Consider the following 17,004-nt stretch of genomic DNA (forward strand, 5'->3'; position numbering starts at 1 on the left):
AACTGTGCATAATACAGACCACCATAAATCGTTGTATGCCGACGACATTTTAATTTATCTTGGTAATGCCCCTCAATCTGTACTGCATCTTCTTCAGATTTTCAAAGACTTGAGCAGTCATTCTGGATATAAAATAAATTGGTCCAAATCAGCCCTGCTTCCATCGAATGAAGCTATGTGCAATTCCAAAGAGATTTCTGGGATCACCTTTGTGAAATAATTCCGTTATTTAGGTATTCAAATACATTCTTCAGTTAATATGTTCTAACAATTTTAATTCTATTTTTAGAGCTGTGGAATCAGATTTGAAGAAATGGATTAAAATACCAACCTCTATTCAGTCAAGATTTTCTATAATTAAAATGAATGTTCTCCCCCGGATAAACTTCTTCAGTTCTATGATTCCTCTGCCACCTCCAGCGGGATATTGGGATAGGCTGAATTCACTGTTAATTAAATTCATTTGGAAACGCAAACGCTCTCGAATTAAATGTTCCACTTTACAAAGGGGGTGGCCAAAAACTCTCTAGTTTCAAATTTTATTTTTGGGCTTTTACCCTTCAACCTAGAGTGCCCCCTGCACTCTAGGTTGAAAAGTGATATTTCTGTCTCCTGGCGCTGATAGAGGAGAAATTAGTGTTCCAACATAGACTGCAAGATGTTGTATATTGTAATATTTCTCTCAAACTCTGTAACCTTAAATTTGGGCCAATAATATCACATTTAATTTCAGTCTGGTGCCTGGTGAGCAAGCAAACCAAGAGCAACATAACAATTCCTCAGCATTTTCCTTTATTTCATAACTATGACTTACTACTGGGAGGTCGGCCTGTCTCATTTCCTTACTGGTCTGATAGATGGATCCATATAAATTCTGATATTACAAAAGATTTCAGTCTTCGCTCATTTCAGGACATTCAGCAGTAGTTCAATTTACCAACGTCGTCCTTTTTCTTCTATTTGCAGTTGCGTTCTGCTTTAAATGCCTTAAGAATCCCCTGGGGGCAAGAACTACCACTGCATTCAATACATTGTATATATTCTTGTATTGGTATGCAAGGTCTGGTCTCGAAATTATATTTCTTGTTGATAAAGGCAACATTCAAACCTATGCCAATTGACAATATATGGAGAAAAGACTTCCTTCTGTTATAAATTGGCCTAGAGTCTGGTCCAATATTTTAATCTCTTCAAGAAACCCTAATCATCAGAAAATACATTATAATTTTGTCTGGAGATCATATTGTACGACCCGGAAATTATTCCTGATGAAAGCCAGACAACCGCCGAATTGCACACTTTGCACCCAGGGTATTCCGGGCACTTTTATTCATATGATTTGGGAATGTCCAGAGGTCTTCAAATTTTGGAAATGTGTATCTTCTTGTCTTTCAGTAATCATTGAATGTATTGTACCTTTCTCTCCATTGGTTCTCCTTTTGAATGATGATTCTCTTCTAAGGTTTTCTTTTCAACAAAGGCGGTTGTGGCTGGCCGGTCTAACGGCAGCAAAAGAAATTGTTGCATTACATTGCTTTTTTTTTTGGACATTCTCAATATGGAACACTCAGTTGGAAGAACACATGGTGCAAAACCAAAGAACTTGGATATTTTAGCTGATGCCGCAGAAAGTGTTAAACTATTACTTTAAACGTATTATTTTTCTGCAAGTCCTGTGGATGGGAGTGGTGGGGGGAGGGGGGGGGTGTAGGTCTGTCTCATGTCTTTGATGTTGTTTGTATGTTATAAACTAATAAAAATTTGATTAAAAAAAAGTAGTAATATCTACAGTCACCGGGAACCATCAGAGAGTCCAGTAATATCTACAGCAGGGGGGCCCAAATTCTTCCCAGTGGAGGGCCAAAATGTAATCGTGGGGAGGCTCGTGGGCCAAAATTTAAATTTTTCAGTATATTTAGTCAAATATGTGGGGGCGGCTGAACAGGATAGGAGCTCAACAGCGCCACCCTACCATCAATGTATCACAATGTTATTCTAGGTTCAGGAATGGAAGTGCACAAATAAATAATATTCAATGGGAGCGAGGGCAGATTCCGAGCGCTGATGGCGGAAAACAATAATATATACAGTGGGTAAGGCGCGGGCCGAATAAAATCGGTCGTGGGCCAGGTTTGGCCCGCGGGCCCCAAATTGGGCAGCCCTGATCTACAGTGACCGGGAACCCCCTGAGAGTACAGTAATATGTATAGTGACCAGGAGCCAGCCGAGAGTACAGTAATATCTACAGTGACCAGGAACCCCTTGAGAGTACAGTAATATGTATAGTGACCAGGAGCCAGCCGAGAGTACAGTAATATCTACAGTGACCAGGAACCCCCTGAGAGTACAGTAATATGTATAGTGACCAGGAGCCAGCCGAGAGTACAGTAATATCTACAGTGACCAGGAACCCCAGTGAGTACAGTAATATCTACAGTGACCGTGAGCCAGCCGAAAGTGCAGTAATAAGGACGTGAGCAAACAGTGAGGGCCTCACCTCGTTCTCACAGTCCGTGGTGGGACCGTTCTCAGAGTTCCATATCCTGATGACGATGTCTGTGGTGCGGAAGTGGAAGTCTGGGTGTTCGGCAATGTCATACACACTGACGTCTTCCTCCTCCCCAATCACCTGCAGTACACAAGATGGTTAGCTAGGTTACCGTTTCGTACCCGTTACCGGGATACAACCAATCAGGTGACGTGGAAACATAGCTTCTGTAGCAGTCTGTCCATCTATCCAATACCAGTCTCCATATAAAATATATCTGCAGGCAACAAGATTTTGGTAACGGAAGCATTCTGGTTTCCGCTTGTATTCCAGGTAGAATTCACCTTTAAGGGGGCATGAGTTGCATGCAGATGATCAACCTTTTCATTCGCTTTTCAGAGATGAGCTGAAATGTTGTCTGGACTTGAAACGCCTACAAATAATATAAATCACCTGCGCAGGCAAGATGAACTCTTGGCTAGGATTTCCGCTATGAGGCTTCACCGGAATCCCAGGGATAATGCCCATTGTCCCCAAAGGTAAATGACTTTAGACATCACACACACATGCACACACACGACCAACCTCAACATCGGTGCTAGAAGAGTTGAGTTTGATCCATTTGATTGCGCATGTCCTTCCCTTGTGATCCCCAGACTGGATGACACCATACACCCCTGGGTCCTGCAGTGCTTGAGCTGCATGCAGACACACACACCCCTAGGTTACGTATAGCAGCTACAGTCCCTAACAAAGCCCAACCACCTGAGAGGCAGTTCGGATCAACAGTTTAACTTAAAACAAATCATTTATGGAGCCATTTCATAATCATAATTTCAGCTAATAGCCTGGATAACTACCGACTCAATAGCTTACATCCTCATTATCCAAGGCATAACCCATATAAGGCCTCATGCTAAATAACTACATTAAATAACATTCCTTCAGAGGACAAATTCGAAAAAAAACATCTAAAACCAAATGGGTTTGAATCCGCTTACGTCTCGTGTCGACTACAAAGTCCCCGGTGCAGAACTCATGACTGTCGAGGTGCTGAATGGGAATGATGTTGTTTGCTCGGATCCCCAGCTCCACACTCCCATCCTTCCACATCACATCCGCCCTGGTCTTGGTGGAGATCACCTCCACTGCAACCCTACACGCACACGGACACACACACACTATTTTGACCAATATTGCGATTTAGTATGTGATTATTTTTTCTTTTTTTTTATGTTCTGTTTTATTCACTAAAACAAGCAATGAAACATTCTGTAGTATGACCAACACAACATTGGAAGCAGTCAACATAGAAACTGCCCTTTCCTTTAGGCCAGGCCTATGTGTTGAGATGAATTGATATTATAAAATCTTTAACTATTGAATTGTAAAAGAAAAATAAATACAAATCTTACTGATATGCTTTATTTTTTTAAATCGCAGCCTTTGTGATTAACATATGGCTTTCTAGTACATTGCGATGTCTGTTTGAATTCGATTCATCGTTCAGCCCTACTGTAGACCCACCTGTCACCGGGCTTAAATTCCCGGGAGAACTTGGTCTTCTTCTTCTTGTGTTTCCTCTTGAGGTTGCGGATGGAGAGTGGGATGCTCTTCTTACGGCTGGCCGCCAGACCACCGCTCTGGGAGGAAGCCGTGGAGCTGGCGGAGGAGGTCAGTGAGCTGAGGAGAAACACTCCATTACAAACCTTAATAACCGGCTGGACCTTACCATCATAACCGGCTGGACCGGACCATCATAACCTGCTGACCCAGACCATCATAACCTGCTGACCCAGACCATCATAACCTGCTGATCCAGACCATCATAACCTGCTGAACCGGACCATCATAACCTGCTTGACCGGACCATCATAACCTGCTGGACCGGACCAATGTACCAACCTGCTGTCATCCGTGTCTTCGGCCGCCTCATCATCTGCGTCCTGCTCAGCAGGTTCTTCCCAGCTGCCTGTGAGTGTCTGGGTGTCTGGCTGGGCGTCTGCGGGTCCATTGTTGTTAGGCTTCACCGGGTCTGGCTCGTCTGATTTCTGCACGGTATCTGTAGGAAGCACTAGGTTCAATTTAAAGGTTCAAAAGCTTTCAAATCCCAGTTGTAGGGTAAGAGCTTCTCAGGGGTAAAATATAAGCTTTGAAGGAGAATGTAAACACATTTCAGATTTTGCCCCGTTTTACACTACGACAAGTCATTTCCATGTTGTTTGTGTAAGTGCATGTGCACATAGTTGTTCTTTGTCACCTTGTGCGTCGGCTTTTTCCGTCTTCTTTCCAGCATCCTTTTTGTACATTCGTTTAAGCTGCACACAAAGAAACACACACATTTAGGACATTATGAGTTTACACAAGTGGAAAAGCCTGGTGTTGTAACATGCAGTAGGAGGACATTTATTAAAAGGTCCCATGACATGCCACCAGGTGTTGTGTGATTAGCCGTTACAAACCGTTTTGGAAATCTGCCCCTTATGACATCACAGGTGGGCGTGTCCACCTAGATGTGTGACGGATAGATGAGCAACGTTTGCTACAGTCCACTGGGTAGGCTGGTAGACTGATCTATCCAGCACACATCTAGTGGACACGACCACCTGTGATGTCATAAGGGGCTGATGTCCAAAACGGCTTGTAACGGATAATCACACCACACCTGGTGGCATGTCATGGGACCTTCAAACAACAGACACAAACCCTTCTGGCGACGGGGTCCTCCGTGGCCAGAGTGGCCCCCTCGGGCCCTTCGCAGGTGATGCGCGTGGCATCGCCTTTAGCCGGGAACACATAGAGCGCACGCTGTCCCAGCTGTCTCTGGGTGTGGTCAAAGTAGCCCAGACGCCGCACCCTAGGTTACAAGTTCACTGTGCTTTTATTGATTCACACCATCAAGTTCACTTTGCTTTTATTGATTCACACCATAAAGTACAGTCAAAGTCAATAGGACGGTTCAGTAGAACACAAGGACAACCAACGCAGCATAGGACATTGCTGCTGACGGTTTAAGGAATGGCTATTCTTTTCCTCATCATCTTTGATGTCCAATTAAGTATTGCATCTATTGAACTCAACTAGATTAAGTGATTGTTGAAAAAGAAAAACACCTGTCCAAACTAGAAAATATCAGATAAGGGGGGGGGGGGGGGGGGGGGGTTACCTGTTGAGGTTTTCCTGCGTAATGGTGGAGGCGGGCGGGAAGACGCTGTCCGAGCCCTTGGGGGAGTAGCTCTTGGTGATCCAGGTCACCTTCAGCTCCACCACCTTCACCTGAACACCAAACCCACACTTGGATCAATGGGATGCAGGTCAAACAGGAGCGAAGGCGACAGACTACACACCAACGGGCTCATGTCATGGGGGAATAAAATCCAATTGGATCAAACAGCCAACCACTTCCTAGTCTTGAAGTTATGAAGCTACTCGACCCTTTAAAAAAGCAAAACACGAAATCAATCGAATCAGGCCATCGTCTCACCTCCTCGACTACAACCCTGAACTTGCACTTCTTGCAGATAACAGGCTTGATCCCGGACAACCACTGGACGTTGGAGAATACCTTGGCTGGGCCAATCAGAACCTGGCCGGGGTAGAAGCCATAGGCCTCGTCGTAAAAAACTCCCTAACAATGAAAGCAAGTAGAGAAATGAAAAAATGAACAAATTAACATCAATATGGACATCATTCAGAGCTGCCAATGGACGTGCGTCTATAGTGAACAGGAGAGGAGTGAGGAGAGCACTAGGACAGGGAGCAAAGGGCCAAGAGAGAATTAGAAGGAGGGGAATAGGAGGTAGGGAGTAAAGATTACACTTTTTCTCAGACAAAATACAAGTACTTTCATTTGGGTAGTTGCTGATACAGAGTACAGATACGAGTCCTTAATAATACTGTTACAGTTTAAAGAGCCAACTTTAAACTGTTTCAACGGGAAATGTAACAATGAGATTAAAAAATACGTGTCTGGCTCAGACTGCTTGGAAAGAGGGGGGCGTGTTATCGCCATGGTTATGAACCACGGCAACTTTGTGATATATTTTTTAGTACCGTTGTTGTGTTATGAGCGTTGTTGTGTTATTACCATGTTTAATTTCTTGAAATAAAATAAATAAACGCAGGTTCACCGTTGACTGTTCAACGTGACGTCACCTTGCCTAGGGTAGAATAGGAGTACGTCGTAGGGTAGAGTAGGAGTACTTGAGCACAGTATCGGGCAATAAACAGAGTACTGGTATCGTATCAGTGCATCCCTACAACCAGGCGAAGTAGAAGCCTGGTTGTAGAGCCTCTTCTGTATAGGGCGTGAGATACGTACAGAGTCACTGACATGCGGACAGACATCGTAAAGCTTGGCACCGTCGTCCACACTCATGGAGCACCTACAGAAAGTCAGAGCCGGAGACAAAGAAGCTGGGTTGATTTATACCAACAATTTGGGTATTATTGGACACACTTGACATACATGCATCTTTGATGTAAATGTACTCTACCTGGCTCCATTGGACAGTTTGAGGATGATGAGGTTGGTCAGGTCGTAAACCTTCCCCAGCCAAAAGTCATAGGCGATGTAGTCCCCATACATAAAGGACTGGAAGGGGGAGCAGGATTAGTCCACGTATGAAACTCTACTATATTGTGCAAGATTGACCATCATTCACCTTCAGGGCATTCAGCAGACTAACCCTTTTATCCAAAGCGAATTACATTTGTCATAAGAAAGTGAAATAATATATGCAAGGCATCATCAGATTGTATCCAGTTGATCCGAGGATAGCCATGGATTAATTAGACCCTTTATACAGGAGACAGTAATTTAGGATAAACAGAGGTGTTGCTCATAAATCTAATAATCGGTCTGCTCCTTGCATGCACCAGGATACGGGTAGAGGTCTAAATCAGTGAAGATAAGTCTACTACCCGTTAGGCCTAAACGATTAATCTAAGTGTATCCCTCAAACGCAATGTAATGGAACGAGATTGTTACAATATGAGGAATAGGGATAGCGTTAGTGTGCTTATGCTTAGGGTCGGTGTTGACATCACACAGAGGGGCGGTGTTGAGGTGCTCATTAGTGTTGGGGTGAGTCTCAGGTTGTTAGACGGAGGTGAGAGTCTCTGGAGCTGGCTCTCTGTAGACGGGACTCGGATATAGGACCTAACCCGAAGGACACATGTTTAGCTGTCAAGACACTTCATTGAGAGAACCTTTTGGATTTATATGTACACGGTGGAATGAAAAGACTGAACTTAAGGCGCGGGCTGGTTAACGGGACTGACAGTTCACCCCACCGGGACGAGGGGCCGGTGCAGAGTGTCAGCGAGAGAGCGCTTTTGCGTGCGGTGGTTGTGGACCTGGGGTGCTTGCTCTCACTTAACCCCTAAATAGGAAAGATTGCACACACCCAGGGAAAGCTTAGGAACATACAAGTTCAACGCACCACGCAGGGACAGACTTAGGTTACGGGCTGACCCGGAGGAATAACGTGCACGGTAGGTCAGCGCGTAACAGAGATTTTCAAATCACACAGGCTGAGATAAAAGAAAAAAAAAGACAGGGTTTTCCTAAATGGTTCACAATCTAACCAATCAGAGTGTCGGAATCAGAAACAGGGTTCACGTGTGTGCGACTCAACCCCCTGCTCACGTTACATGCAACTGAGAGCAGTAGATGACGATATAAACTTTAATTTGTTGATGTTGACAAAAAATAAACTGACAAAAACCCTACCAAGTAGGCCCTCAAGTATATGACAGATGACAGGAGGTCGTTAATTTTATTGATATCGATACCATTTGAGACTCCTTAATGATCCTTAATGATGAAGTCTTTATTGATACCACTATTGATACTTTTCTATTATTTTGTTGAAATAAAACTTGTATTATTGCTTTAATTGCTGATAAGATGATCATAGCTCAAGATAGGACGTTGAACAGTTCATAATTCCATCTTTACTATCCATTTTATATTGCTGGGAAAACAAGTTTTCGCCAATTCCAAATTTCTTCTTTTTTGTGTTGCATTTCAACACATCAATCATATAACTGAGCCGACCTGAACACATCACATTTGACACAGTTTGCTACTTTTTTTAAGATAACTAGCTCTATATCCGGCCGATTTTAAAATGGATTTAAAAACTGGATTACTATTTTTAACTGACGGGACTTTCTACATCGTCCAGTTGTGTGATTACTACCGCTGCTTTGAATGACTGTTGATGCACGCGGTGCCGACACCGAGCCCGTCTGCACACCGTCTGCACCAGCAGCTGACAGAGTTTTTGGTTGGACTAGAAGACGGATACTGAGTTGAAGGAGTTTTTTTAACCCGAAGACAGTGAAGGTACAACACTTTTATATAGGCCTACAGTCCAGTGTTACGATATGACCAAAATACAAGCTGTGGTCGCTCACACTAAAGCTCGCTGCATGAACCATGAACCAACCTGTCGGCGGCTGGCTGTAAACAGTGCCTACGAGTGACGTATCAATCGCACGACTCAACAAATTAATGACCAAATTCGTTGCCAACACATTTAGCAATCGTTTTTTATCGATTCGTTGTTGCAGTCCTAATTTCAATATCTAGAGTGTGAATGTTACAGCATTCACACTAATAGAGTTATGAGTGATGCATGGGTTTGTCCTACGATGATGCTTCTGTTAAAAGGGCCGCCCAGGAATAAAACCAAGCTAGGAATAGCCCTTCTTACCCAGATGTGCTGGAGGTCCTTACTGTTCACCGGATACAAAACGCAGTTAGTCCCGACCAGTTTCACCGCACACGATATGTCTATGTTGGTCACGACACCGGACTGGTTGTCCTGGGAAAAGAAAATTATATCACATCATCTATTCCATAATGATATGGAATAAAGTCATTCAACAAGCATGGGGCCGGAAGAGTGTCCAGAGTTATGGTTTGACACAGATATACCCAACATTAATCACTTTCTAGGCGATCAATATTTTATGGTTTTACAATAAATCACATCAAAATTCAGATTGCTAGTATGATTGTTTCCATTTTAATTATCGTGAAACATTGTTTGATTACCATGCTCTGAAAAAGTCATGGTCAATGTTATGTCAAACATCAACCAAGTCAGCAACAGTCTCACAGATGCAACGTGGGTTTGTTTGGAGTCAAGAGAAACATAGCGAAAGGCATAGAGAGCGTTCTGGAAAATGTTCAGCCTTCTGGATGGTGTAAGTGTGAAGGGTGGTCGTATTTTGGTTTTTAATAAAGCGCTGAGGGAAACTTGATCAAAGATGGTCACCCTTCTTTAGCACATGCAGAAAGAAAATTGCTGGATCCGACACCCCGCATCTATGTTCTCCATATGCCTGCTCACCAAAACACTGTTCTCCACAATAGTTAGCGTCATGGATATAATAGGCATCTAATGTTTTGGACATTTTAAATTTATAAAATGTTTATACACGGACAACTTTAAAGATATTGATGCAAGTCCCCGATGCCCTCCTCACACTGCCATTTGGATCTGGTATTTGTGATCTAGAATAACCGTCATGAGAACAAATGAAAATGGACCAAATGAAAAAATTGTTTATCAATTTGTACAATTCAGATGTACACGTTTTTAAAATACAACACTTTCCTGGCGTCAGTCAGTCAGTGTGTGTCCTTTTTCCACTTACATTAGAATTCATCCGCCGAACAAAGTCTCGAATGACGATGGAGCGGTCTTCAAGTTTCAGCTGCAAGACAAAGAAAAGGGATACCGGTCAACAAAATCGTTTTTTAAAATAAAGTCCAGTCATCGTGTCTGCAGCCCCTCCAGAAGAGTACGCCCTCTGGTTTTCCATCACAGGGACAGTCTTTTTATCAAAGACTAGAAGATGCTTATTGACCGCTGGCGCATTAGAGCTCAACATCCTTGATGCAAGTGGCCCTGAGCTTGCCAAGAGGGCTCAGCGCGGTCCTCATTAAACAGTGGAGAGACCAGAGAACCCTTCAGAGCTGAACCGCTAACCTAAACCTGTGGTACACTTTCCACTGGTGCTACATGGGATTTTAATCTTGAAATAGACTAAACTGTAAATAAAGTCAAACAGCTTGTTATTATTTCAAATTAAGTGTTGCTTTCTGCATTCCATCATATGTTTTCCATTTATGTTTTGCTTAATTCTGTTTGCTAAATAACACTGCATAAGCAGCATTGCTGACTTTTACTTGCCACTGACCATGCACTTTTTGCAGTAATAATTGTGTGTAAGGTGTGTTTGCCTCCTCTACCCAGCCACTGCATGTGTATTTATCTATTTTTAACTGTTTCCATTGAAGGCGGTCCACAAGGTCTCGATGACAATTTAGTGGTACAACTAAAATCAATGCGAAGCCGTAGACACACCGAGTGTGTGGAGCTTGACCTAATCCATCCACACCTCTTTGGACCCAGTCCGGCTGATTGGGTTTACGCAATCCAATAAACCCAGTTAGATTACAATTTTGGTACAGTTAAGTATAATCGGTATAAAAATTACACTGGTATGAATTTGCCCTACGATATAAATTCAGCCAAGCAGTTTAAACGGTATATAGTAAATTGATTGGATTGGGCATATAGGATGTCTGACAGTTCCCCCAAAATAAGTAATAGTTGCGCTGCGCCACCCTGTAACATTTGAAGATGGGCTGTTACGACGCATGCGGCAGCCACAGATGTCTGTGTTCGGGAGTGCCCAGAGATGGAATATGGAAACCATTAAGATGGAGCAAGTAGAGGTCTGCAGGCCAGGTGGAAGCGCTTACTGGCACCAATTCAGGATAATGAGAAGGAGCCATTTTATATTTTTGGTTTGTTGCCGTCAGAGTATTTTCCTGTTGTCGTTTGGTTCCATATTTTGTTTTAGTTAATCAGTGACACCGTACCAGCATGACCAAGTGTAACATGTTTTCCATCTGAGAAAATCCTCAGTCGCTTTCCACATAATATTAACCAGAAAGTCAGTATTCAACAAATACAAGTACATTCAACAAATGTACGCAAACAGTGCGGGTGCTGCCAATAGAGTGTCGAAGTCACACCCCTTCTGGTAGACCCCATGGGACCTATGAGATCGTAAAATATGAATGGGTTTCAATGGAGAGAAAGTAATCATTTTCTGGTCCCAGTCTTTATATTCCCTGGATTACACATATGTTGTTTGTGGATTTAAATGATAATTTAAATCCACGCTGCTCTCGACGCGAATGATATACATCACCACCCGCACTTGGTACTCCGGTACAGACATGGAGATCCCTCTGCTCCACTTCACCGCTTTTTTCCAAGGGGAGGATAAAAGCATTGAAAGAGGTGAAAACTATTAGAAGTCGGGGCATGTGGAGGAGCGTTTTAGTTATGCCGATGGGGAGATTGTCGGTCTTGTCCACTCTTCAAACTCTTGCCATGAAAAATTATCATTTAAATCCACAAACAACATATGTATAAACAAAGCTGTAACCCTAGCCAGTAGAATTCTGGAATTCAGTAGAAACACACACACACACACACACACCTCAAATAATGTGAATATCTTCCAATGTCCATTGTTTAGACCAAGACTAATCGAAAATAATTGTCCTATTTCAGCTATTTTGTTTTACAAGTGATAGTCCAACTATCACATGGTGCGCTTCCATCTAAACCTAAATTACCTTTTTTAATAAGGCTTGTATGATTAAAGAAATGAATGAATAATAACGAAACAGGCTGACGAGTATGGAATGCCATTTGAGCCAATATTGGCTAAAATTAGGCAACAATTAATATTTATATAAATGATTCAATATCTGGAAACAAATATACATTTTAAAAAAAAGGGCCTGTTAATGGAGGTCACTTTGGGATCTTGCAACATTATATTTCTTATTCCCAACAAGAATAGTTTAAGATGTAGTATGAATCTGACCCGATTCATGCCTAGTCATTTTCACCAATAGTAATCCGAAAATCTAGGGTAACAGGCAAACCAATTTAGCAGCTATTAAGGGATGCACCAATCTGGTTATTTTTAAGCAGATAACAATCACCAATCTTTTTAATGCGTTATCGCCCGATCTGTGAAAAATATATATTAATAGGATTTTTCTTATGAAATTCATTGTGCGCCGTTGTATTGTAAGGGTCCTTAATTAGCGTTATGAGAGTTCTTGTCAATTAGTTGATCCAACTGATCCAATGTGTTCCTTTGAGAAAAGACAACGGCATGTAAACATATAGCATTACAGAGTTGAGTTTGGACTAATTAAAAGTGACCCCGCTCAGTTTTCTGACCGTTTCTATAAAATTAACTAACACTAACGGGAGAAGAAATCAATAGGATTGCCATTTATTGGAAATAGTCAGGCCAACATAAGCTCACTCGCACACTAAGGAAAACAACTAACGGATAATATCAGACTATGTATGATCATACAAAATATATCATTGGGACGTATACATTTAGTCAAAACAATTAAATATTAAACATAAATAACCAGTATGCAATGGAAGCGTATACTGTATTCACGTAACACACTGACTGTTCCTCTTGCGACACCAGTGCCTACGAAAGCCGTGCCGTCTACGGCTTCTCTCACAAGCTCAGACCAGGGTCCAGCTTCAGCAAACCGCACAGTTCAGTCTAGGTTTCAAGAAAGCCTTGCATCATCACATTGTAGGAACTACGTTGACATGCAAGTACTATGGCTGCAATCATCCTGCTTATATCTAACGCTTTTGGTTACGGAGAAGGATGTCAGTATCACATATTTATGAGGGAAATCAACATCAAACTAGACCAGTTGGATTGGAGTTTGATCAATTAACCACCTCTCAAAATGAGTTAAACGGAGCAAGACATCAACAGGGAGATAACTTGTCAATACTTAACAGGCAAAAATGGTTGGTTGGGGTTGCAATGGCTCCTTATTGCAAACAGAGGCAACAGCCCATCAGATTAGGCACCTTGTCAGTTAATTCAAGTTCAAATAGATATACAAAGTCCTCCTTTTAGCCTGCCATGAGCCAGTTTGAAACTCAACACAGCCTGTACCCTAAAATCATAATCCCAATGCATAATCACTGTCATTACTCATTTAAAATCCTTGCCACGATAAGGGGTTCTATTTTCAGAGGTTTATCAATATATCCCTGTTTTAACAGCTTCAGGAACACCCAGACTCAAAGAAGACCAGTCCGGTTGCCTCTCTTTAATGGCAAAACGGGGCTGGGTAGCAAGAGGCTGTCAAATGTGCTTTCTTCTCCCTCTCTCATTTGAGAGAGGCTTTTCTTGTACTCTGCTCAGGCACCAGCGGGGGAGGTGATGAACCGGGGTCTTTACGGGAATGGATGCAGCAGGACCAAGCTAATGGATGGAGAAACCCCACCCTTCTGCCGATCAACCCCCACTGTCTGGAATGGATTCTTCCAATCACCCATACATCACCAGCAGACAGCCATGACTAATAAAGATGCAATGGCTCGGAAGGTGGGGCAGAGGGTCAAGGAAGTGGGAATGCATTTACACAGAGGAATTCCGGTGAGCATTAAATAAATCTAACAATAAATAACTACAGTACAGCTAAGGTTAGCCTTGTCTAGCTCTACCAGCTTAGTCACCAGCTCCTTAATCCCGCGGCCGATGGACAGTCTAAAGTTGATCGCACATGTTGAATTAATGTCTAGCTAACTAGCTAGCTTTCAAAATGTAAAATAAAGCCTGTTATAAATAAATATTGGTATTTCATTCATTACAATTTACAGAATGTTGCCTGCTGATGAAGAGACATGGGAGCGAGAGTAGGAGAATGTCACACTGGAGCTATGCCATCCTTATATACTATCACAAATAACGAAAATGTACAACATTAGACGTTTCGGAAGATTAAACCCTTGGAAATATAGTTTCCCAACAGCACTAATAAAGAGCCATCCCCTTGCTGATGCTCTGAAGCAATTATTCCAGCCAAATGGAGTGGGTGGTGTCAACAAAGAAAATACTTGTCATAAAGCGTGGCAGCTTCCATCACTGGGAGAGGGTGGCAGCCTAGTTTGTGTTTCAGTTTACTTTAAATCTGACACAAAACTCATGCTCTTTGAAAGCGACCGTTTAGAAATAATTAGGTTGTCCCTGAATTCAGTGCAGAATTATACTTATGGTAGTGAGGGCAGAGTATGGACTCAGAAATGCATCAAGATGTAATGGTATACATGTGGGAAACGATTTTGCAGTAAGGAGCAACTGAATGAATCTCCTTTCAACACGATGTTGTACATATAAATTCCAATCCCCCCCCCACCCCCCCAAAGTTATCTGCTTGAAACTGTAATCTACCATAAACAAACTCACAATATACTCATGAAGTGAGCAGAAAGTGTTGTTTTTTTTATACACATGCTTGAAACTTGTCTTTAATGACTCCCAGATTTACAATACTTTTTTATTATTGTCTCACATTGACCTCAGCACAGCACCGGTTGGTGTCAAATGTATTCAGAATTTACTTCCCCTAGAGGATCACTGCTATTTACATTAGAACAGAGTAGCTGAAGGACACAGTGTCCGTTTTAAGACCAAGCAAGAAAAGGGCTTCCTAGTCAGAGTGGATAGCATTGACAATCATTCACATTTGTTGCAGAAAAGGCTCTGCCATTACAAAGGTTAAGTATCCTGATGTACAATTTTCAAAATAGCATTGTGAAAAACTATTCCATAATATTAAGAAAGGTTTAAAAATATTACTGACTGGTTAAGTGGTTCAATGTTATGAACGACATTTTGGGATTTGAACTAAATAATAAAAAATAAAACTGATTTCATAGAGAAATCTATTTGACCCATTTTTTGATGGCTTATCGTATATCGACAGGCCAATGGCATATTTAAAAAGCCACTATAAGTGCAAATTTGATGACACAAATACACCGTCAAGCCTTTAGGGGCTTGCCACTTCACTACTTGTATTGACACAGAACAAAAGGTTTTCTGGCATGTTGACCTGTGTGTCATTGTCAGACGTCAGCTTCATTTAACCTTTGTTCTTATCCATAAACAACATATCTGGCCAGAACATATTTTGCCCGATTGACAATGCCGGCTGGAAACAGCTCTTGAAATTAGTTTCTAGTCCAATCTATGCGTATGATAAATAAAAGGATTTTGTTCTCTAGGATCATATATTCAGTCCCTAGAGATTCATTTTTCCCAGCAAAGCACAATTTATGTTTCTGTACTGTTGACTGGTTTTTGAAATAACATCACCAGCTTACAGGCAGTTTTATGATAGCTACCTGCTGAAGATAAGAGATTAGAGCATGATTCTAGTGTACTGAACCTCCTAGAAATAAATCTTAAATGTGATCATCATACGTACTGACAGTAAATACATTGGCCTGGATGTCTTGATTAGATGTCTGGACAACTAAGAACAGTTGGCACCATTTTGGATTTAGATATAAAAAAGGTATTAAAGCATCAGGCAATATGGATGAAATGTTTTATTTAGCCTGACAATGGTTTGCTGCAGTTATTGCCCCACCTGTTTAGTTTGGGTGCGTCTAGTTTACACTGTCCTGAAGACGCATCACTACACGAGTTCAGCTTGAATAATTGGCAATTCCCTAACCTCAAATAAACATCTCGACCATGCGCCAAAGGCCAAGTCACACCCAGTTGAGATTTGAATTGTTAAGATTATAATCAAATATGGAGTGCTTAAAACAGGACAACAGATTGTACGCAAATCTAGGATAGCCTCGAATGCCTGTTATCCTTTATGGCATTTTGTGTGAATTTACAGCTGGGATGATGAGATATGGAGGGGGGCAGGTGGAGGAGTTAGCCAATGTAGCTCGCTTGCACCAGCCGATAAGAGGTGTACTGTAGCAGAAAGCTAAGCAGCTAGCTAGCACACATGTCTGCCTTGTTCCGTAAGTCAACTAGCACATTTGGCTTATTGAGTAAATTAGTTGAATATATTCCAATAAGGGGCAACAGTCATCTCTGAGACATGAGCCAGCTGACAACACCCAAACACAATCCCCTCGTAACCCACAAGGTGATTCATTGGAGTGTAAACAGTTAGCACCACAGCTAGATACCTTTGTCTCCCGGATGTCTTGCTTTCCTCCGTCGGGGTACCACTCCACTCGCACGAATCCCCGTCCGAGAGGCCGACTCCTGGCGTCCGCGGCGCTCTCGGTGTCCGAGCTACACGGGACACGTCCGCCCCCGCCGCCACCCCCACCACCACCTTTCCCTCCGCCGTCGTCGTCGATGTCCGAATCTGAAATCAACTCCTCTTCTCCGTGAATCATCCGCACTAGGCCCAGCCGAACCGAGCCGCGGTGCCGCCCCGAGACCAGATCGTGGGAGAAGAGCAGCCGCTGCGAACCGTCCGCGGTGGGAGAGAGCGCCATGGACGCTGCTTCTGAGCCCGGACTCGCTGCGGGAGAGAGGGTCGGGGAGGCTGCTTCTTCGTCCGTTACCTCGGCATCTGATGCTGTGGGGTCCGCCAT

At 42.6% G+C, this 17,004-nt stretch overlaps 1 protein-coding gene across 1 annotated transcript in view; it reads right to left on the bottom strand.

Moving 5' to 3' along the window:
* ube2o (ubiquitin-conjugating enzyme E2O) overlaps positions 1-17,004 on the bottom strand; it is a gene marked incomplete at its 5' end in the record, with an annotated part of 28,350 nt that extends 11,346 nt beyond the window's left edge. Inside the window, 14 exons of the mRNA XM_079731044.1 lie at positions 2,498-2,629; positions 3,074-3,186; positions 3,490-3,644; positions 4,016-4,171; positions 4,394-4,550; positions 4,749-4,806; positions 5,195-5,345; positions 5,655-5,764; positions 5,973-6,116; positions 6,810-6,873; positions 6,985-7,082; positions 9,211-9,321; positions 10,160-10,219; positions 16,588-17,004. Of these exons, the coding sequence (XP_079587170.1) occupies positions 2,498-2,629; positions 3,074-3,186; positions 3,490-3,644; positions 4,016-4,171; positions 4,394-4,550; positions 4,749-4,806; positions 5,195-5,345; positions 5,655-5,764; positions 5,973-6,116; positions 6,810-6,873; positions 6,985-7,082; positions 9,211-9,321; positions 10,160-10,219; positions 16,588-17,004 (1,926 nt within the window). The remainder of the gene's footprint in view (positions 1-2,497; positions 2,630-3,073; positions 3,187-3,489; positions 3,645-4,015; positions 4,172-4,393; positions 4,551-4,748; positions 4,807-5,194; positions 5,346-5,654; positions 5,765-5,972; positions 6,117-6,809; positions 6,874-6,984; positions 7,083-9,210; positions 9,322-10,159; positions 10,220-16,587) is intronic.

This window comes from Pollachius pollachius (assembly GCF_949987615.1).
Source record: "Pollachius pollachius genome assembly, chromosome: 2".
NCBI lineage: Eukaryota > Metazoa > Chordata > Actinopteri > Gadiformes > Gadidae > Pollachius > Pollachius pollachius.